At 42.7% G+C, this 24,104-nt stretch overlaps 1 protein-coding gene across 1 annotated transcript in view; it reads left to right on the forward strand.

The window, feature by feature from the left end:
• Positions 1-12,212, forward strand: part of CD9 (CD9 molecule) — a 32,807-nt gene extending 20,595 nt beyond the window's left edge. Inside the window, exons 3-8 of the mRNA XM_037913686.2 lie at positions 2,077-2,174; positions 4,284-4,358; positions 5,949-6,041; positions 7,227-7,316; positions 10,678-10,761; positions 11,824-12,212. Coding sequence (XP_037769614.1) covers positions 2,077-2,174; positions 4,284-4,358; positions 5,949-6,041; positions 7,227-7,316; positions 10,678-10,761; positions 11,824-11,889 — 506 coding nt within the window. The 3' untranslated portion in view covers positions 11,890-12,212. The remainder of the gene's footprint in view (positions 1-2,076; positions 2,175-4,283; positions 4,359-5,948; positions 6,042-7,226; positions 7,317-10,677; positions 10,762-11,823) is intronic.
• The last annotated feature ends 11,892 nt before the right edge of the window (positions 12,213-24,104 follow it).

Consider the following 24,104-nt stretch of genomic DNA (forward strand, 5'->3'; position numbering starts at 1 on the left):
CTGGAAAATTCTGATTCGACAAAATCAAAATATTTCACAGGAACATATCAATTTAATTGCAATCATCAATAAAAAAAATTAAAGTTTTGCTTCAATGAGGTCAAAGTTGTTCGTTTTAACTTTTTCATAATTTTTATTATAAAAGTCAAAACAGCATTTCACCTTTGTCAAACTTCAAAATTTTCAGAAACTTTTTGTTTTGCAGAAAATTGACTTTTTTTTTTCCCTTCCCCATCCCAATTTAGGATGAAAGGAAACTTTTTGAAATGTCAGAATCTCCTGCAGAATGGAAATTCAAGTTTCAACCAACTTTATCTATTTATATTTGGTCTGTCAGTTCACATCCAGGAAACTTGTAGGACAGCTCCAAAGTTTTCTGTGTGTGTGTGTGTGTATGTATGTATATATATAATATAATATATATGCAGATTTTAAACTGAGCATTGATTATTAAGTTGCAGTAGTTGATCAGCCATGGTACTCATGCTGACAATTTCCAGGTTTTGTACTGCGTATCAGGATCTGGGAGTACAGAGCCTTTACTGAAGGGCCTCCTACTCTAGGACAGGCTGATCTCCACCCCTTTTGAGTAGCTACTTCCTAGGTCAGAGAGAGCACCATAGTCAATTTACTCAGTCACTTGATTCTTGTTGTGTGGGGGTGGCTGAAACTTTTTTTCCCCTTCCTCTTTTTAAAAGGCAGAGGAGGCTGAATTTGCTGTGGTTGCAGAGAATGCCAGTTTAGCTAGCTAAATTATAGTTTTTGTTATGCTCATGTGCCTAGAGGATTCCAAAAGGCACTTGTTCATTTAAAAAGGAAAAACCGCTCTTAAGCTCTCTACCAGATGGCTGACTCCTTTTTCCTTCCACCCACATTCTTGTGGAGCCAGTAAACCCTAGGTTAGAGGTAAATGGCTAACCTCATTTGCCTCCAATCAGAACAATTGCAGTACAGCCCATGATTCTACAAAGAATAATTTGCAGGATTTGGTTCTGGCATAATTCCAGGCTTTCCCGATATGGGTTTGGAAACATGGTCCTGGGATGAGATGTTCTCTGCCCCTTGCCTAGTAATAGGCTTGGCAGAATTAGATTGGGTGGTTTTTTTTGTTTTTTGTTTTTTTAAAAAATTTTAGCAATTAATACTTTTTATTTTTAATTATCTTTACTTTTACAGTTGTGGGGGTGGTCAGGGCAGGGCTGCATGGGGGCATCATGTGTGGCCAAGGAGCCCAAGACATACAGGTGCAAGGTAGATGCTGGTCTGGCGGAGCCAAGACCCCAGGCAAGGGCCGTGAGAAGGAGGACGACAAGCCCCTGGCTGTAAAGGAGGCCCCTGCCCAGGGATGGAGCCATTCAGCAGCGGGGTGACTTCCCCTCGCTGCCCTGGCTGGAGGTCTCCGCTCTGCCCCACGAGGGCGGCAGCTGTCCCCATATCTTGTACCTGCAGGGACCAGTGCCATGGGCCCTGTAGCCATGCAGGAAGCCCTCTGCAGCTCCACTGCCACGGCCCCCCTCGCGCTCTACCGTGATAGCAGAGCTGCAGAGGGGTCTCTCTGCACTGCTGTGTGGCCAGTGATGCCCAATCTCTGCAGCAACAAGGGGTGGGTTTGTGTGTGTGTGTACGCATGGGGCGGGCGGGCAGGCTGTACGCATGCCGCTGTGACCGATGGATATTTTTTCACTGATTTTTGGCGTGTCAGCTAAAATCAATATTTACTGACACCCATCTATTTTTACATTGGATCTTGCCAAGCCTACCTATTAATAATGTGTCCTAAACAAACTGGGCTTAATGACTTGTGGAAAAGGTGGCAGAGGGGTTACCCATCTTATTGCTTCTTTGAACAGAAACATTTGTTTCTTCATTACCTTTTTGGGGTATGTTCAGACGCATTCACTCTAAAGAATTAATCCCTGTGTTGCTTTGAAAATGTCAACCGTAGTAACTTAAACCATGGCAAAGGCAACTACTTACAAATGCTATTGCCCTGAGGAATCTATTAAAAACTAACTGCAATCTTACAATCCCTTATTGGTGAGTACTTCACCAGCTTTGTTTTCTCTTTACCCCCAGGGGTTTACATTCTAATTGGAGCTGGCGCACTCATGATGTTAGTTGGTTTCTTGGGATGTTGTGGTGCAGTGCAAGAGTCGCAGTGCATGCTTGGCTTGGTAAGTGTTTTTCTTTACTGTAACATTTGATCTTGGGCTGGGATGTATTCTGCAAATGGAACCTTCAAGCATTTTAATAAGGCGAGAGTGGGAATGTCAGGCAGTAGATTCTAGCTCTCTTCCACTCCAGTTATCACTTGTTTTGAAGCTTTACTTCCCTTGTAATATAGATTTATTAACCTAATACTAAATTGAAATGACCAGCATTTGAAGTCCAGTCTTGCTCTATTCCCCATCAAGCATATTCTGTTCAGACAAAGCAAGCTAAAATATTGATATGTGCTGCAACCTTCAAGAGTTAAAAGACGAGATGAGGGATGCCTGAATGCAGAACTGATGGACCATGCCAATAATGGCACTATTAGGCATTTTATTCTGAATACCATATAACCAATACATGTGATGCAGATAATAGACAATTATATAAATTGCACACATGGCACTAGAACCTTAGTTTTCATCTTCAAAAGGCCTCGACCATGTGAGCCAACAGAAGAACTGCTATAGTTATCAGTAGTCATAGGCACCACTCTTTCTGAGTGACTTATGGGAGGACAGCATTACTCACCTATATACAAAACCAGTACATCCTATCAGCCTCTCCATGTCTCACAATTAAATAGCTGTGCGTAAAGTCTTCTGTAAATCTTCACAAGATTAACTGCAGATCAGCACAGGCTGCCATTACAGCTGGGAGAAAGAACAACTCATCGTTTGCTGTGTTCAAGGAAGAAATCCATTTCCAGAAGACTCTTTCAAGTGATACGTGTTGGTTTTCTGATATTTTTAACTCCTCCCTCCACCCCTTTCTTTAATGCTTTTAAATGCTAGCAGCAATTTGATCCTCCCTGGAAGTTAGTTAAACACGCAGACTTCCTTTGTGCGAGACGCCATGCAAAGCTCCTGACTGCTTAAGGTCTCTAAACATCCCATAGTGCAACTTCTATTGCCTAAAATGATCTGAGTTGATGGGTCTTAGAGCAGCGGTGGTGACAGAAATTGGGAAAGAACACTTGTGAGAGAAGGAGGACACAGGCGATAGCTACATTACAGAGCCTGTGCTGGCATAGCCCCCATAGACGCAATGTACACTGATAGAAGGAATTTTGCTGCCCGTGTGTATGGACACACACTCCCCAGACAACATTGTTTATGCTGACAGAAGCGCTCTTCTGTCAACAGAGCTGCATTTGCTTGAGGGTTTTGTCAGCATAGCTGTGTGGGTCGGGTGTGGTTTTTTCACACCGATGGTGTATATAGCTATGCCAATATAAGTTTAAAGTGTAGACCAGCTTTTAGGCTATGTCTGCACTACAGCAATACACATGCAGCACTGCAGCTACACCTCTGTAGCACTTCAGTGTAGATTCTACAGCTCTGGGGGGAGGGGTTCTCACATTGCTGTAGTTAATCCACCTCCCTGACAGGCAGTAGCTAAATCAGTGGAAGAATTCTATCAACGTACCGCTGTCTACAACTAGGGCTATATTGGCTTAACTTCGTCTCTCAAGGGTGTGGACTTTTCACACTTCTGGCTGACCTCGGCATCTTGTAGCTGCTCCACCAAACAATAGAACTAAAGCAATGACAATACACCATTAGTTCAGTTTTCATAGTTCAGGAGTGACCAAAATGTGTGACTGGCTTCTTTCATTCAGTACACACGTGTTGCTTCTAAAGTCTCCCTCTGCCATAATCCTTACTACTCTTCCATTCATATTGCAGAGCCAGCTTAAAGGTGTAAAACCTGTCTCCATCACCACTTAAATCCACCACTCCATCACCACTTAATTTCAGAAGTAAAGATCCTGGAACTGGCTTTAAAGTAGTACCACATCCCAAAATAAAAAACCTCTAGGAACAAAGTCTAGTTGTATTTCCTCTTTCTCTCCGCCTCCCCATACATATGTTATTTAATTTATTTCTTTAATCCAGGAAATGCTTCACGATTTACCCATTGAAATGTCACATGATTTGATAGGGTTATAGTAATTGTACTTTAGAGATGATATTTAGGGTTTTAAATCAACTAATTTGAAAAAACTACTCTTACAAAGTACTCACAATAAACATCTTGATTTAATGACATAAATCTCTCTTCTCTTCTAGTTCTTTACCTTCCTTCTCGTAATTTTTGCCATTGAAGTAGCTGTTGCCATCTGGGGATTTGCAAATAAAGACACGGTAGGTTTTTGACTATTGCAAGCTCTTGGCACTGAATATTTCCTCAAGAACTGAAAACATGTTCAGCTATTTTAAGATCACACAATTAGTAGGACAACACAAAAGACAAATAATAGTTTCACTGGCATGTAAACACAAAATATCTTTCCCAAAGATGCAAGCGATATAATGGGTCAAATTTTTTAAATGTCCCGTGATACAGAAGAATTTTCTTAACCCTTACACTTCCCCACAACTACGCAGTCTCTCTCCAGTTCTCAGCAAAGACTACGGGCATGTCTACATGGGGAAATTTATCAGTAGCATGATACCTTTATAATTCCCTGTGCGGACACTTTTCTTATTCCAGAATAAGAGTGTTTCCACACAGGCAGCTATACTAGTATAAATGTAAAAGTATAATCTGTTGTATTTGGCTGGTAAATCTCCCTGTGTAGACAAGCCCCAAATCACAGCTTCTGTACTGAAAGTCCCTATTATTATGTACTACAATATACTATAATCTAAAAACTGAAATTACTCTAATATACAGAGTATATCTTAATGTATCATCCATGCTCTTTAAACTTTGAAAAACTCTGGAAGAGATTCCCAGGGATTGGACCAAATTAGCAAGGTTGTGTTTTACTACAGTTAAGACTCTGTATAGTAATTGACTTCAGCCCCAATCCTGCAAACACTTAGGGTACATGTACAGGAACAAGTCTCCCAGCCCAGGTCAACAGACGCTGGCTAGCGAAAGTCGCGCTGGCACTCTAAAAGTAGCTATGTAGTCAGTGCATTTAAGTTGTGGCTCAGGCTGTGAAGTCCATCCCCCTCCCTAGGCTTCAGAGCCCAAGTTCCAGCCCAAGCCACAACATCTACACAGCTACTTTTAGCACACTAGCGTGAGCCCTGCTAACCCAAGTCTATTGACCCAGGCTCAAAGGCTTGCTGCCTCAGGTTGTGTAGACATACCCTTTAGGCATGGGAGTAGTCCAATTAACTTCAATGGGATGACTCAAATGCACAAAGCTAAGCAAACACATGTGGCAGGATCAGGGCCCAAAAAATTTAAGCATCTATGGAGATGTCTGAATTGGTAGCCTCCCTTGTTTTTCCTCCTCTTGTACAACAGGGAAACTTGTCCATCGCTGAAACAAGGCTAGATAAGTGAACATTTGCTCTCATGTATCCGCTGGATGAAGTCTTAGTTTTCATCCCCATCAGATTCCATCAAGATTTAGAGGGACAGTATAAAGCTGGTATCTTCTTACTCATTGTCAAGTATCCAAGCAGAACCAAAACCACAAATTGGAAGTACTAGTATGATGTGTCCATAACCATCTTTCACTGTTGTAACTCTTATCCTGCTATACCTCTCTTCTCAACTCCTCCTTTTGCTATCTCCTTGTTGTTCTAAGGCTCGTGCATATTTTTAGAGACCTATGATGCTAACTTCTTTGGAAATGGAAGGTGGTTACCTCTTCCTAGGATGGAGCATTTAAACTGTAAAATAGCTGGTTTAATTACTTTTTGTCCTGAAGAAATTTACTATAAGTAACATAAGTCAAGGTAAAACAGGGTTATAGCTTTGCGCTGTTTTTGTAGATTATTGATGAAGTAAAGAAATTTTACAAGGAAACCTATGAGAAGAAGGAGCAGCCAGCTGCTAAAGAAACCCTGAAAGCATTTCAACATGCGGTAAGTATATGGTCACACTTATTTCTTTTAAAGTACAAGATGTCTCTTTTTAAGAAGCCGGGCATAATACATTTAAGAATGAAGTGAAACATCATCTCTTAATTATGATGTCTAGCCTTCAGTTTTGGCAATTTCAATCTACAGACAGATGGCAGTTTGAGGGGAGGGAAACTATTAAGTACCCACACAATGTGTTTGGTTTTTTGCCTTTTTTTTTTTTTAGTCTCTAATAATGGTGTTCATGGTGACAAAGATTATACAGTTAAAGTTTAAAAAGGTCTTTGCTTTAACAGTCCCTACTTTTTGTGAGCTCCTGAACATCTGAAAACTTTTCCTTTGGGTCTGGAATTTAGGACGTCTCACATACTTGGTCTTGGCCCAAATTCATGGGTGTTTTTTGAGTTTGAGCCATCCCCATTTAAGAGATTTATTTTTGTAAACAAACTGTTCAGACATCTTTAGTCTAAAACTTCATTTGTCACTGATCCTCAATGGAAGTTTCTCTGCTAAGACTGGGCGAAAAAATAGACCAAGTTTTCGTTGACAAGATTAGCTTTCAACACACGTCTTCAATTTTTGCTGACTTTTAAGATGCGTATTAGTTTTGGGTACAATGTACTAATTCTGATACATCAATCGCATACCCATGGTGCTATGAATCAGCATGTGTAAACAGTGTGATGCCATCTTTGCACAAATGTGGAACTGCACAAGCCAACTAGATTATTGAACACGCTCCTCTGACTTCATTAGATAATATCCATAGCAAACTGTACACAGGATTTAGTCACAGATTCTTCTGGGTGTGGAGTAGATGTAAAGAGATCTTTTTTCTTTTCTTTTCTTTTTTTTTTTTTTTTTTTTAAATTTGAGAAAGTAAACAGAAGTTTGGAAACTACGGTTCCTGTAGTAATGTTGTGTCATAACATAAACTGTTACATACGTGCTACATGACAAATGCAATCACTTTTACTATTAAAAGAACTCTTTACTTCCTGACTTATTCAAATTCTCACTCTTAATGTAATGCTAACAAAGACATTTTAAAATAAAACTGTTAGTGGCACAGTCAAACTGACTGATGGAACTTAAATATTTTGAAACTCTCCTATCTGATATTTGTGTATACCAGTATAAAGTAACCTGTCTTGCTTGTTGTTTTAGATTTTCTATTTTCTCTTATAGTTAAACTGTTGTGGTCTCACAGGAGCTCCTGATCAGCTGTTGCTAGACACCTGCCCTAAGAAGGAAGTATTGGAGACGTTTACAGTACAGGTAACTGAAGACTGAATTCATTGCATATAGTGGTTCCATGCCATTACACTTTCATTTGACAGGGAACAGACTAGAGAAGCACTCTTCTGAATAATGAACTATGGGGGAGATAATCCCCTTCCCTGGGAAGACTCCCTCCTTCTCCCTTCCTCCAAGGTTGGTTTGTGTGTTTTTTTTTTTTTGTTTGTTTTTTTTGTTTTTGTTTTTTTTTTATATCCGGGATGCAGAGCCACTTGTATCTAGTTGTGATGGACAGGTTCGGGGGGCTATACTACCAGTCTGGAAATGGCAAAGCATGCAGCCTCCTAAGGACTAGTAGAAAATCCCTGATCACATGCCTGTGCAACTTGAGTCGTATACACGTTGAAATTAATGGGAGTTGTGCCACTGACTTCAGCGGGCCGTGATTTCACCCAGAGCGTCTGCATGCTCGTGTTCAGGTCTTCACAACCCTTTTTCCTCTTCCTGCTCCACATCCCTTCCTCAAAGGGTCCGCGGCAATGCTGCACTGTGGCTTTGCAGCCATAGCTCTGCAGCTGGGATGAACAGAGCATGTGAAAATGAAACGGCAGGTCTTAATTTAATGAGGGGGGGAAAAACAGCACTATCCTTGGAGGAAACTGGTGGGTTTCCTCTAGGTGAGCACATCGTATGGAGCAAGTGCTCTTCGGCTCTGGCTACCCCATGAAATCATCATAGAATATCAGGGTTGGAAGGGACCTCAGGAGGTCATCTAGTCCAACCCCCTGCTCAAAGCAGGACCAACACCAACTAAATCATCCCAGCCAGGGCTTTGTCAAGCCTGACCTTAAAAATATCTAAGGAAGGAGATTCCACCACCTCCCTAGGTAACCCATTCCAGTGTTTCACCACCCTCCTAGTGAAAGGTGCCACAGCAGTTGAGGTTAATACAGATCCCTGTAGGATCCTTCTGGACCACTCAGCCTTTTATCCTTCCCATCATTCCAACAAATTCTTTTCTCTTTTAAAGAAACCAAAACTACTCTCTACACTGCCACTGAAATTCCTTCTGCCAGCTTTTAATCCACGTATTTATGGGCGCTAACATGCATTAACTTTTCAAGTAAAATCAGCGTGAGACTCTCGGATGTACAGATACAGTATTGTACATCAACCACATTTCCTTCCTGATTAACATGAATTCTATCAACGCCTTCAATTTAGCTGATGCAGCTATAAAACTGTGCTGCTGACTTTTTGTGGCACTTGTATCCTCTAGGTGCTACTGCATTCCACCCGTTGTTTGGGTTACTACAAGCATGTGGTATCCCACAAGGTGAAGCAATACGAATTAGAACCACAACTTAGAATGCTCTGTAAGGACTAGCAGCTTCACGTGTCCTCACAGTTCCGCTTAAAAGCACGGGATGCTTGCGTGAGTCATTGCGTGAGTGGAATTCCGAGGGCTACAGGGGAGTGTTCAAGGGTTGCTGGGGGTAAGGGAGCGGGGAGACCAGAAACCAGATAAATGGTAGAATTTTGAATCTTATTTATTTTAAACATTCGGCTCACTGTGCTAGCACATGTTCTAGTGATATGATGCCTGTTACCACTAATAATATAGATTATACAGTTACTTTTATGTACCTCAAATAGGGAGAAAGAAAGCATCTAAGTGCAACCTTCTCCAGTTTTTTTTTTTTAATGGGAGTTAAAATTTCAGGCCTCTTTCTCTCTTTTTCTTATGCCTCTGTATTCCATGCAGAACATAGGGCCTTCACCACTGACTTCCGTCTTTGCCGGTCTCCTGCTGCAGTCTTAGCTTCTTCCAGTGTCATTTTTGGTAGCTTTCTGTTGTGTTTCCATGTTATCCATGGCCCACCTCATCCCCATCTTGTCCTGGGGGTTTCAGATTAATGCCTCTCTTATGATGCTCAGGTGTTTCCTCCATGTATGTCTTAGCCATTTCCATTTTCATTTGGTCGTTTCCTGTCTTCTCCATTTCTGTTTCGTTCTCTAATAGTGGTGTTAATGTGTGATTTTTTTTTTTTTTTTTTTTTTTTTTCTTTTCTGTTTTAAATTTATTTATTTTACTTTCTGGCCATCTGATATTGAGGATTTGTCGAAGGTAGCTTTTTATGAAAACTTGGAGTTTAGATTAGTAAGGTCTTAAGTCTCCAAATTTCAGCACCATATTGTAAGACTGACTTTACAATGGTGTTAAATATCTGAAGTTTAATGTGGAGTGTAAGACTTCCCTATAACCTGAGAGCTGTGCTGGTGAGGGCATAACTCCTGGCAGGGTAACCTGTGCCAAACAGGTCAAAACCAGTGGTTCTCAAACTGTGGCCCGCTTGCGGCCCAGTCGGCACATAGCTGTGTCCCATGTCTCATCCTCAGGGCCATACAGGTTGTATTGGATGCAGCCCACATGACACGTGTATGGAGTCCACAGTGGTAAATAGGTTGAGAACCACTGAGCTAGACTATTCGCAGTCCACTGGATGTCTTGGTAGAGCCTTTGGAGTAAGCTAATGACCTGTTCCTGTGTGTTTTTTGTGTTAAGTCATTACAGAAACCCTGCTTCCTTAGTTCAACAAAACTTCTGGCCTAAAACAGGGCTAACCACTGTGGGAAATGAGCTTTGAATCCTAAATTTTGAAACAAAACAGTGCTTTAGCTCATTGCATAGGATCCACATAGGGCTTTGCATTGGTTTAACTAGTTTAAAACAACACATTTAGTTAGGTGCATCTCTGAATACAGATGAGACCACAGTTGCTTGGCTTTCAGTCACTTGTGATGTCACAGTTTCACTAATTCTCCAGTTACCATGAGTTGTGTACACAAGACACTTATTTTAAAACTGTAGTAACAGTTCAAGTGCTAGCACAGGTCAGCCACTACAGTATTAACAACTATGTTGTATAGGGCTGCTCCAAGCAGGGTTCGGCAATGTGGCAGCTAAAAAGCTAGCAGCTGCTGGTAACGTGTACACACTAGTACTTCCACCATTGTTGCTAAATCATTGGCAATAGTGGCTGGAAATTCTAGTGTGGGAAAAGCCTACCCTAGACAAGGCTTTTTTCTTTTAGGGTAGAAAAGACCTGAAAGTTGTAGTGTACAAGAGAAGCAAGGGGGCAGGGGGGAGAATTGTGCATCCATTTTTAAAGGCAACCCGCCTCCCCTTTCCCACCATTCTTTGCAAGCCAGTTTCAGGAGATAAATATTGGCTTCTGTTGTAGCTGGATCAGGTTCAGCATGTGCTGTCTGATCAGGTCACGGTGTAGTGCTGCTCATAGCACCACATACTTTTGTAAGCCAAAACTGCACATATGTAAAACAATATTTAAAATAAGCTCCCCCCCACACACACACACACCTTTTTTCTTCTTTTCAGTCATGCCCTACAGCCATTGAGGAGGTCTTTACTTCTAAATTGAATGTGATTGGAGCAGTTGGCATTGGTATCGCTGTGGTAATGGTAAGTTTCTTGATCCTTTCGGTCAATTGAATCTGACGGGAAATTATGACGGCCTTCTCAAGTTAAGATGTGCTTTTTCCACTGATCCGATACCTTACACTGAGGATCTAATCCTCTCATCCTTCCTCACGCACAAATGTCACCAAGAACAATCCTGCCTCTATGACTGCAGTGCAACAGAGTGTGCCTTGTATTGATTTAAACTACGTAGTCTGCCATCTGAGCAAATGGTATTTACAGGTATGCTTTGGTGCTTTGGTTTTCACTGTAAATACTCTAGACCCTAGGGACCCTAGAATTGTGAGCCAAGAGCAAAAATTGTATACATTTTCCCTTTGTGTTTTACTTGAGAGGTTTAATTGAAGACTGATACTTTGACTATAATACAACTGCATCTTTTTCCTCTCCCACTCCACCCCAGAGAAAAGTCTGATTGATACTAGTATGTTCCCCTTCTTCCTTGCTAGCTGTTTACCCAGCCAGTCACATCATGAAAACTGGGCTAAGAAAATGAATTTTTAAAAAATTAGTTTGAAGTTAGAGTATCTTGCCTCCTCTCATGGATAATATAGTGCTCAGGCACTTGGAAATTTGTGCCAGGCAGAGAATGAGACTAAGCTGTATTAAGAACAACTGTTTTTAATAACTCACTAAAATCCTGCATGCTGTCTCCAAAGAAACTGGTGGAAAGTCTGCACTTCCTAGCGTAGCTGAACAATGCACAACCTGATAGCCCTCCACACGCTGCTGCCCAAGAGTGGGGTGGGGACCTTTTTACAGAGGGCACCTCAGGTTATCTACTCCTCTCTCTCAGGGGAGAGTGCTTTTGTGCCTTCCCTTGCCCTTAAGATCAAAGAGAGGTCATGGTGGTGGCTTTTATAATGGGGGGGTGGGAGGGTTCTTATAGGGGAGAGGTGGGTAGGGAATAAATAGCTGTGAAAAAGAACACGGCCTATAGGCCAGGGAGAGCAAGAGCACCCACACTTATGTTTTTAGGAGCGCTGCATCACCAGAAAGCTAATCTTATAATATATTCTAATTGAGTCTGCTTTCCTTTTCCAGATCTTTGGCATGATCTTCAGTATGATCCTCTGCTGTGCTATCCGCAGAACCAGAGAAATGGTTTAAGGGATATAACAAAGAAGATCTCTGCACTCTAGAAATGTCTGTTATTAACTTTAGCATTCTTAAAGCATTTCTAAAATTATATATTTGTTACCTTTTTTAATGCTTTATTTGGTACTGATGTTTTACTTATTGCTTTTTATGTTTATAAAGATTTAAAAAAATCCAGTGGTAAAGGGTACTATATTTGTTAGACCAAAGTCAAAGATATTGTACATAAAACGATTTGTCCTTAAATGGCTGTCTGGTTTCTTGAAACTCATCATAATCAGGATGTAATTTATGTTGAAGACAATTTGATACTTAATAAAGATTAAGACCTGAAATGCGGAGTGATTAGGTTCTTAATCTTGCCCACATGCACGCGCCCTCCATTAAACCGTGTTGTCAGCAGTCTGCGTACAGAAGGTTTGGAGACTGAACCTGCACGAGTTTCTGCTTGGAGAAACCTGCACCTCATCCCTTTTCCCCTCATCCCTTTCTTGATAAGGGTGACATGATGGGGGAAGAATAGCTGGCAGTGAGAGGCCATCTGACCTATTAGCATTATTACAGCATTGCTATAATTAACATTAAATGGGTAGCATAAAGCTAAGCGCCTTCTTTCAGTTTAATGTAAGTGTGTCAAGGCCACCCTTTGGGTGGAACCTATTACAATTTATATTACAGTGCCTAGGGGTCGGAGCCCATCATGGGCTCCTATGTGCTAGGTAGTGTACAAACATAACAGAGAGACAGTCCCTGACCCAAAGAATTTCCAGTCTTTTCCACCTCTTAGACCTGAAGAGTGGCTCTTTGAAAGTGAAAATGCTTCATTTTAACACAGTGAGTTAAAAGCACACAGTTACATTTGGCAAACAGCTCTGTCCATGAAGAAAAGGAGGACTTGTGGCACCTTAGAGACTAACAAATTTATTTGAGCATAAGCTTTCGTGAGCTACAGCTCACTTCATCGGATGCTTTTCTCTCTTTACCTCAAGTGTTAACTCACTGTTAGCAAAAATTCAATAATTCACAAACAAAAGTAGCTGGCATCTATCACAAAATGAACGCTACTCAAGTGGTAGCAACTATGGTATTCGCTTGTAACTCACTCACACCAAAATGATACAAGGGATGAGCTTAGCAAGGTTCTACTGTAAAATGCGAAAAGGTAAATTAAGGCAGCGTTTAATGGGGTTGCCAATTTTGGTTGGACGTATTCCTGGAGGGGTCATCATATAACACTCTTTAATTGAAAAGATTAATCTCGAATTCCTGGAGACTCGAGGACAATCCAGAAGGATTGCCAACCATAGTAAGGGTCAGAGCTTAAAAGCAAAATGCTTAACTAAAAGCTTGGTTTCCCATGTTATTGTCAACTCTGCTACATTAGCTATACAGTGCTTTGGTTTTTGGGTTTTTTTTTTAAATGTACACTGAGGAAAATCAAGCATTTAAATTAGGGAATAAGTCCAGGTTGAATGTTGACTCTTTACTTTTTGTGCATATGTGTGTAAAGTGAAGCTTTTAATTACACTGTTTCCCAAATACAGTAACATTGCACAAATTCCTTTAAAATGATTAGCATTTTAAGGACAGCAGGGAAGGATTCTGCTGTGTCAGTGAGACACTTCAAACTGTCCAGGCTGTAGCCTCAGAGCAGCTGCCTTAATGTCTGGCTTTATAGAGAGAACCTGCAGTGATGTCACAATGCTTCACTAAACTTCTCAGTCAGATGCTCACTGGGCATGCTCAGATTACTCAATGACTTAATTTTATGTGTTCTTTCCCCAAACCTACCACAACATGTTGTTTAGTCTATTGTGTGCCAAATTTCATATTTCCATCTGAAAACAAAGTAATAATAGAAACCATTTTTCAGTCTTAATTATAGTGGCTGCTTCCAACTACCATTGTAACTGAAGCATACAGAAACAGACATTTTAAATACTGCAGCTGTGCCAAGGTGAAAAGCTAATACTGCCATGGAACCTTTAGTTTATGAATTATCAGCCTTTTCTGCAGGTACATTCTGAACATTGCATTAAGGTTGGGAGTGGGAGGCTGGGAGAGGTTCTGTACAAAAAAAAAAAAAAAGTTTTAGCTAGAGCCTTAGATTGTCAGAAGACTTGCACTCTAATTTCTACTTTGCATGAGCCTGCAGTGTGACCTTCAGCAAGTCACGGCACCCCTGTGCCTCAATTTACCTTTCCCCACTGTTTGTCTCTTACTTACACTGAAAGGTCTGAAACAAAGACTCTCACTAGGTGCGTGTGCAGTGCCTAGGGGCCCTGAACTCAACTTTAGGGGCTACTGCACCATAAAGAATGTGTTTACTACTCTGTTCTCTGCACAGGTGTGGAGAAGCAAACATTAAGGTGCTTATTGTTGCTAGATGAAGTAATGTTCACCATGCCATGTGTAGAGACTCCAGAGGGTGCATATATTTCTCAGTAAAGTCTGAATTTCCTGCACCATCCCTGCTCCTCTTAAAGCTTAGCTCAATTTGCATTGATTGAATGTGTTCATGCCTCCATTTTATGTGGAGAATTGTACCCTGGCATGTACTTTAAGGAAAGTCATATATGCTGTTCATGCTTAACCTGCAGTTTTTTCAAGTGTTCCTAACTTTATTTCAAAACTAACAAGGCAAATCATGCATGTGCATTGTTCAGGATGATGCTAATAACATCACTTCTCTAGCACATTTTATCCTCCAGCTTCACCCTGCAAATTACACAGACAGAAAAGGCTTCAAAGCAAGCAGGGCTAGGCTCCGTTCCCTCTTTGAATGGAAACTCCCTGAGGGGAAAACCTAATGTGAGGCTGGAACTGGTGACTCAGGACATGGTGACTGGTGACACCCTTCCTTCAAACATAGTACTCTCTCAGTGCCACAGCATGGAGGCAGGGAGCCCTGTGCTGCAAGAGGTGCCATATTTAAGATAAGACCTAACAGAGAACCTGGACACTTGTGTACATGAAGGATCCATTTCAGTTTTCACAATAGACCTACCAGACTAGACCAGTGAAAAAAACCTGTAAGTATGCTCTGGCTCTGCTGACCTAAACCACCTTCCTTTGGTTTCAGCTGGGTTCATTCTTCTCTTCCTCTTCTAGTGTTGTTGACCTAAACATATAAACTACCCCTTCCTGGCCTTCACTTCAGGAGTAGGCATTTGAACAACACAAACACCAATTACCATATCTGGGGAGAGGGATGGCTCAGTGGTTTGAGCATTGGCCTGCTAAACCCAGGGTTGTGAGTTCAATCCTTAAGAGGGCCATTTAGGGATCTTGGGCAAAAATAAGGGATGGTACTTGGTCCTCCTATGAAGGTAGGGGAGTGGGCGTGATGACCTTTCAAGGTCCCTTCCAGCTCTATGGGATAGGTATATCTCCACAGTATTGTAAGACCAGTACAAAGGCATATAACTAGGATGCTAAAATAATCTGGTTTTGTGGTGCTGTGGCCTGTTAATTAAAACAAGAAGTAAATCTCCACGGGCATAAATGGGTTCCACTGACTTCCCATAGAGCTACTCTTACTTGCACAAACTGAGGATCTCTCCTCCACACTCAAATGTAAATTAGCTTGCTGCCCAATGAACTTCTGTCCAGGTGCTTGCTTCCATAGCTTTTTCCTTTGGAACTTCCAGGATGAGTTTTCTGTCTGCCTCTCCATCTTCACATCATCCTCCCCCTTAATCCTGTTGTGGACAGTTCCCTTCAAGGCACCTTGTGAGGGGTGATGCCATGTGCACAAATGACAATTAAATACACTCATAGAAACCCTCAAGTATTGTAAGTAACAAGGAAAGAGCGAACTACCTTTCCCCAGGGAGAGGCTGGAAATGTGACACGAGAGTTTTAAAAATTGGACAGTGCAAAAAGCTCATTGTCCCTTTAAGAAAGGGAGCAGCAGGGAAAGTGCAGGGAGCCTGCAGCCATGCGGAAATGTGCCCTGGCTTTATAGGAGTGCACACACTGATAGGAGTGTCTGCTGGCCTGCAGAAGAGTAAAGAAATCCCTGAAGTTATCCATGCCCGTGCCTTCTCCATTCTACGCAGTAACACTTACAAATGTTTCCAGGCCCTCAGGGAGGGAATAAGAAGGGTGGTACTGTTTATCAGAAAAACTACTATTCAAACTAAGAAACAGACAAGTGTGAACATTAACTCAGCACAGTCCAGAGCTAAGTTTGCTGGGTTTCTATGTTTAGAAGGTGGCTTGTGCCTGAGGACTGCTGTATAATTACTATGATCATATATTAATCCACATCTATGGTTTCTGCTTGTCAGCAGCTGTATGAAAATGACCTAGTTCAACCCAGCAGCATTCAGGACTTCTTCAAGCACTAGCAAAAGTCATTTTTAAATGACGCTAGAGCATCTACAACATTTGCAGGCTTCGTTAGCCAAGATAAAAATAGATGAGTAAGATTTTCCAACGTGGGACACAGACTTCTACATTCTAGTCTTGTAGAAAATGAATCCACAAGGCAGCCATTCACAGAATCTGAATGTTTCACTTTACTAAGTTCTTGTGTGATGTTCAATAGATATTCAAACAGAGGCTAAGTAGTGACCTTTTATGCATTTCTCTTAACACTGGCTTTATCACAAATTTCCAGCAAATCCAGTTGCCACAGTCCTGCTGTTTTGTTGTATAGCAGAAACAGCTCTTGCTAATCTGTGAGCATTAAGTATGGCAGAACTGTTTGATTAAGATGTTTATGTGTATTGTAGGGATGTGTGAGGATGTTATAAGATTATAAGATTGTTCCACGCAGAAAGAAAATCCAAGTTTGTGACTGGTTGAAAAATCAAGCACCATGTCAATGTTTCTTCCACCTCCTTTGGACTTCATGAGTGCAGTTTGGTAAAAGCCCATCAGTTTGTCTTTGAACACCTCTTCTTCCAAGTATTCAACAACACATTCCAAATCTCCCCTCTAATCTCCTCAGTGGAATGTTTTGTTAAATAAAAATTGCATTTAAATTCAAGGCCATATGAGGGTGTGAAGTATTTCTGATGAAGACATCATAATGTACAGTACTTATATGGTCCCCGTCACCACAGTGTCTGAGCACCTCACAAGCTTCAATGTATTTGCCCTCCACACCCCTACAAGGGAGGGTAGTGCTGTTATTGTCATTGTATGGATGAGGAACTGAGGCACAGAGATACTTGTCCAAAGTGCATCAACCAGGGAATTGATGCTGGGTCACCTGCGTCCTAAACTACTGTTCTAGCATTGGACAGTCCTTTCTTCCATTCCACAAATATGTATCCTGAGATACGGAGGCTTCATGCTTCAGTGAAGATCAGGAATGACCTGAGATCAAACATCACATTTATTTATGTTCACTTCAACAAAAGGGGCAATATCACTTTAGGGCAAGATTGATGCTCACCCAACATGCCTGTGCAGGGGACTAAGAGGATATAAATTAGCACCTTAATCCCCTGTGTGGGCTACCCAGATTGCCAGCGTCAGCGAGAAGGGAAGAGCAGGCAGGCATTGCAAGGCTCCTATGCCCTCCCTCCTCTATGTGGGCAGGAGTGGGAGTGGGTGGGACCTTGACTCTGTCCTTCAGTGGCACTGGCTAGCAGATGTAGGAGGAAGTAATTTGCCATTGGCCAAGGGCAGCAGCGGGTTGTTTCCCCGCATCAGAGCAAGGGAGGGACCAGGAAACAAACCATGAATCTTGGAGTCCCCCAACTCATTACTTGGTCTGCTCATGGGGTACACAGGATGGATTGTAAATTTACATTCCAGCTCTTCACATTCAACATGTGCCTATGTTCAATAGATGATATCACATTAGCTTCTGCAGCCACAGAGTTAAATAACTCGGCATGATTCTGACTGACCTTATCGCTAAAGCAGCCAGAAATTTCTTCAGTGGGGGAAAATGTCTACTCTTCTTTCAAGCTGAGTCAGGCACATAAGCCAAGCCATTGTCCCACCCTTAAAAATTCCTCTGTCTTCATGGATGCTGTAGTGCAGAGCACACCTTCCTCAACAGCCTCAGACAGTTAGATAAACACCTCTACCATGTGAGGATGTGCATTTGTAACTAGAAAAAGAGCCATTACGATTAGCTGTTAAATATTCAGAGAATTTTAAACCAAGGTGGTTCGATTTTTCAGTGGTGCTGAAAGTCCACCACTTCATTGATCCAGTTTTGAGTTTCACTGTAACTTCACGGGGAACTGGAGAGTGTGTGTTACAGGTCCCCTCTGTGCTAATGCACAGACAATAGGCACCTGTCACAGCTCCAGCTAGAGAGATAGCAGCTCCTGCTTTTAGTTCTGGAGGTCCCTGGTTTAATCCCCACAGTCTCAGCCAAGATGGCCTCTATCCCACAAGAACTCAGCATTTCTTAAGTCAGGTCACTTTGATTTACATACCTAACATTAAGCATCCCTGTTTGAATATTTGCATCAGTGGCTTGAAGTAAGTTCCCCTCAAAGGTGTGGGTTATTTTTGTTTGGTTGGTTTTGTTTTGGGGTTTTGTTTTGTTTGTTTGGGCTTTTTTTTTTGGGGGGGGGGGGGGGGGAGTTGTTCGTTTTTCATGAAAACTCTCCCAGGCAGGGACTACATTGTCCCACTGTATCTTCTTTTGTGGAACTAACTGCCATAAAACTTTACTGAGGCCAATAGCTTAGCAGGATTAAAAACAAAAAAGTTAGACGTGCATATGAATATTTAAAACATTCACAGTTACATTAGGATATCTTTATAAGCAGGGCATAAGGCATCCAGTAACTCTGGTTAGGGAATAACTGCCTGTGAAGCAACTGATACTGCTCAACATTTACAACAGGATACAGTGCCAGCTCTCAGTGTTTTTTCACCCAGGGCAGGAAATGTTTTTGCCACCGCCCATTCCCCCATCCTGAAGTTAAAAAAAATGTCCAAGAGCAACCGAGTGGTGTAGTGCCCCGTACCTCTGGACGTTGATCTAGCACCCCTGGAAGTTTGCAGCCAAGATGACTGCCCAGATCACCCGCCCCTAAGGCTGGCCCTGACAGGATACTAAACTAAACAGACTTCGGTCTGATCTTGCACAGCAGTTGCTATGTTCCTGTCCTGTCCAAGGCTGAGCACTCTTTGGTACTTAACAACAGTTTTCTTTTACAGACCTCCCTCTCTTTTTCACACTAGTAGTGGGCAACTGTACAAATATCTTGCTCACAGAGTGAGCTGAATGAACAATGCTTTTCATTCCCCTTCTTAAATCAAACCCCGTGTAAGCAAGTGACCTTCACCGGCCAGGGTAGTCAAAATAAATTCTAAACTCCCATGGTCAGTTCCACAATCCTTTCCTCAGAGTTGGTTTTATTAACACACAAGAGATGCAAAAAGGCTTAAATTAACAAAAATACACCAGGTAACAGAGGCCTGTCTCATTTTCCACCTGCTAGGAAGGGAACATAAGAACGGCCATACTGGGTCAGACCAAAGTTCCATTTAGCCCAGTATCCTATCTTCTGAGAGTGGCCAAACCCAGATGCTTTGAGAATCACTGTCTTATAGTGATAGAATCAAAGAGCCTAATCTCTTTAGTTTATCAACATAAGAACTGCCATACTGGGTCAGAACAAAGGTCCATCTAGCCCAGTATCCTGTCTTCCGACAGCGGCCAAAGCCAGATGCTTCAGAGGCAATGAACAGAAACAAATAATAATAAAGTGATCCATCCCCTATTGCCCATTCCCAGCTTCAAGCAAACAGATGCTAGGGACACCATTCCTGCCCATCCTGGCTAATAGCCACTGATGGGCCTATCCTCCATGAACTTATCTAGTTTTTGTTTAACCCTGTTATAGTCTTGGCCTTCACAACATCCTCTGGCAAAGAGTTCCACAGGTTGACTCTCCGTTGTGTGAAGAAATACTTCCTTTTGTTTGTTTTAAACCTGCTGCCTATTAATTTCATTTGGTGACCCGTAGATCTTGTATTATGAGAATGAGTAAATAATACTTCCTTATTTATTTTCTCCACACCAGTCATGATTTATAGACCTCTATCATATCCCCCTTAGTCATCTCTTTTCCAAGCTGAAAAGTCCCAATCTTATTAATCTCTCCTCATACGGAAGCCATTCCATACCCCTAATCATTTTTGTTGCCCTCTTCTGAACCTTTTCCAATTCAAATATATATTTTTTGAGATGGGGGGGGTGACCATATCTGCACACAGTATTCAAGATGTGGGCATACCATGGATTTATATAGAGGCAATATGATATTTTCTGTCTTATTATCTATTCCTGTCTTAATGCTTCCCAACATTCTGTTCGCTTTTTTGGCTGCCACTTCACATTGCATGGATGTTTTCAGAGAACTATCCACAATGGCGCCAAAATCTCTTTCTTGAGTGGTAACAGCTAATTTAGACCCCATCATTGTATATATATAGTTGGGATTTTATGTTTTCCAATGTACATTACTTTGCATTTATCAACATTGAATTTCATCTGCCATTTTGTTGCCCAATCACCCTGTTTGGTGAGATCCCTTTGTAACTCTTCACAGTCTGCTTTGGACTTAACTATCTTGTAACATCTTGAGTAGTTTTCACTCACTCTTCCCCCCTAGACAGCTCTTCACAGCTATCTCCTACACCTTCTGCCAGGTCCTTTAGAGCAGTAGTCCCAAACTGTGGGGCATGTCCCCCTAGGGAAGTGCAGAGGAATGTTCAGGGGGTGCACGGCATGGGCTGGGCCAGGCCCCACGGGGGGTGGTGGGAGAACAGCTCCACCCTCAGCTGGAGATCCTCCACTCCTTGATCCACCGCCAGCCCAGCTCTGCCCTCGTTCCCTCTCCACACACCCCGGCCAGCTCAGCCTCCAACCCCAACTTCCCCTCCTGCCATCCCCAGTTCAGCTCCAGCTCTGCCTTCAGCCCAAGCTCCTCTGTTGAGAGAACTGTGCAGTAATGGGCGGGGGGCGGGGGAGGAAAGGGAACAGACAGATTCCATTACTGGTAAGAGGGTGCATGACAAGAAAAGTTTGGGCGCCACTGCTTTAGGGACAGCTCATAAAGTCCTACCAGCCCCCTTCCTTTCCTTAGATGCCAAAAGTGCTTAACTTGTAAGGAAAGAGGTGTCAGGACTACAACTATTTCGTTACATTCATCACTGATGCAGCAAGCCCAGAAGTGCTGGGGCGATGAACTGCCAAGCCTAGAGGTGCGGGGCTCAGTCCTGGAAAGCCCTGGCACAAATTAAGCACTGGTTGCCAGCAGTCACATGATGTTTGGTCAGCTGAGTTCTTGCCATCACATGTCATGTCTGGAGACTACAACTCCCGGCAACCCCAGAAAGGCTGTGACCCTGTAACATGTGCTGGTTGTGATTTATGGGCCAGCACTCTGTTACACCCCAATATTACTGTGATGCTGTGTACCTTGGGGAAACACCCTGCATCCCCATGTTCATCCTTATAATACGATTGTGTGGTATCCAATGCAAAGTTTGTCATGTTGGGTGTCTTTGGAAGGCTCATGATGCACTGAGCATTGTTTTTATAGTAATGTTATAGGTTGTAATTTCATGTATATAGTTATGAGGCTGAAAATGTGTCTTCATGGTTTAAAGCAAGCCCAGGCAAAACTCTCCAGGAGCAGAGGCCCAGGCAAACTTTCAAAGAGCAGAGGGGCAGTTCACACCTCATCAGGGCATGTATGGAAAAACCCAGCCCAACCTCACAGGAACAAAGGACACTGGCCTAGGCAGCAACAAAGGATCTGTTGGTCTCTCGAGTGAGTCACCCCACAGCTTCCCTTGGTCAGTCTGGGACTATGATGAGGTAATGCTCACCTGGCTCTGAAGCGGGGGAGGGGTAAAGCCAAGAGGGAAGAAAGGACATGATGAAAGGGAGAGACATTTGCCATGCTCTCTCTTCCACCTCCTCTACAGACACCACCACCAAGTGACCGAAGCGCTGATCAAAGGGGAGAGCCTGGCTGAAGGGCAACCAGCCAGCCTGTGGTGAGAAGCATCTAAGTTTGTAAGGGCACTGAAAGTGTTAAGATTAACTTAGAATGTGTTTTGCTTTTATTTCATTTGACCAAATCTGTCTTGTTGTGCTTTGAATTATAATCACTTAAAATCTATCTTTTGTATTTAATAAATGTGTTTGTTTATTCTACCTGAAGCAGTGCATTTGGTTTGAAGCGTGTCAGAGACTCCCCTTGGGATAACAAGCATGGTACATAGCAATTTCTCTGTTAAATTGATGAACTCATATAAGCTTGCAGCGTCCAGTGGGCATAACTGGACACTGCAAGACAGAGGCTCCTAGGGTTGTGTCTGGGACTGGAGATATTGGCTAGAGTCATTCAGTTGCACAATCCAAGCAGCGGCTAGCTAAAAGTGCTCACTCACGTAGCTAGGAGCAGCTTACATGCCAGAGGCTGTGCGTGAACAGCCCAGGAGTGGGGGGTTCTCACAGCAGAGCAGGGTAAGTCTGGCTCCCAGAGTCAAGGATTGGAGTGACCTAGCAGATCACCGGTCCAGATAACACCAGGGGAATGTCACAATTACCATCTAACTAGCAGGATTAAAGTGTGCTATTATTTTAATTACCCATGTGCCACAAGATTCAACCTTCTTTGTGGTGCATGAAGAATTTTTTCCCCCCAGCAGTGTACCTAGCTCAGCCACGTACAACAATTGTAGTTCTTGGTTACTCCTTCCATATGCAGCTTGGAATTTTGTTTGGAAGCATAAAAGTAAACGTTTGGTGAAAAGAAGTCAACCTGGCACGGCCAGCCTTGGATGCTAAAGATAACTCTGAGCCAAATCCCACTCTCTGTGGTCACATGCATACTTTAGTGGGGCTAGTCACCTGTGTGAGGTAAGCAGACCCTGGCCTGAGGCAGCAGCCCAGAGTGAAAACCAGCATACTATTTGTCGTGCCAGCAGCTGAAGGTGAAAATGTAATGTTATGGCTCTGCTTAAATATAAAAGGGGGGAATTAAAGACTTCAGCCCTGAGCCTCAGTTCCACTTGGGCCCCTTTCCACCATGCTGACTGAGTAAAGGAAGCTCATAGGGGTGGAAATGATTCCTGGATTGCCAACCCCAAAAGTTCACAACTCATGAGTCAGACCCCAAAAGTCATGAGTCTGGCCGTAAAAGCACTAGACTTAAAAATAAATTACAGAGTGTTTTTTGATCTGCATTTCTATTGTTGAACTCCCCCACCATTCCCAGTGCGTGGGTTGCCAATGCTTTCAGATTTATAGACCAAGGTGATTCCAGCTCCTGCTGTCACTGGAAGAACCAATTAAAATCAAATTACACCAGTTTCTATAAAATGTTACCTCAGCCTCCAGAGCTTCCAGCTTTTTCCCAAACCAAACCATTCTAATTAGTTAACGCTATGTGTTCCCGCTCAGCCCCACATCTGCCCATCCCCCCACCTATCACTTAACTGTGCACCCCCTCACACTCAACAACTTTGCCCCCCACCCCAAGTTGTCCTAACCACACATCAGTTCTGGCCCCACCAGGCCTGCATGGGCCTTTCAACCAGCACAGCAATTAATCAGGAGTCCTCCCTGACTGGCATGGAGCCACCATAAGAGCTGTAAACTGACCCTGCTCCTAGCCCCCAGCATAACGCAGGCAGGAAGTGGGTGTAGCCAAAGTGCATTGGACTAAAGTTGTTCTCTGCTTCCTGGGGGACATGGGAAGCAGTGCATAAGTTGGAGCAGTTCTAAGGCTTCTCTAATTTACACAAGGGACTGGGCAGAGCACCAGTTTCTCCAGAATACAGAGAGTGCAAAGGTGATTAAAATGACTTTCCCTTTTCCCCTCATCTTGAATTTTGCCCCAAGCACTGGAATGGACTAACTGAAACATGGGATAATGGGTATGGCTGACAGAAGCAAATAATTTAAATGGCGGCCAGGTCTACCCTACAGGTCTACCCTACATTGGCCAGCCTAGCTATGTTGGGCAGGGGTGTGAAGCTGTGTGATCGCTGAGTGCCATAGCTGTGCCGTTAGAAGCTCCTAGTGTATAGTCAGTTATATTGGCAAAACTATCCTTTTATTAGTACAGCTTGTTTTGCTCAGGGATGTGGTGGAATAAGCTACGCCAGCAAAGTGCAGCTTTCCCAGTATAGCTGCATCCACACGAGAGCATAGTATACCAGGGTAGCTATGCCGGCAAAGGGCTCCTAATGTAAACATGGCCTTGGTGAAAAAAATCCACTCC

This window comes from Chelonia mydas, chromosome 1 (genome assembly GCF_015237465.2).
Source record: "Chelonia mydas isolate rCheMyd1 chromosome 1, rCheMyd1.pri.v2, whole genome shotgun sequence".
In the NCBI taxonomy this organism is placed as follows: Eukaryota; Metazoa; Chordata; order Testudines; family Cheloniidae; genus Chelonia; species Chelonia mydas.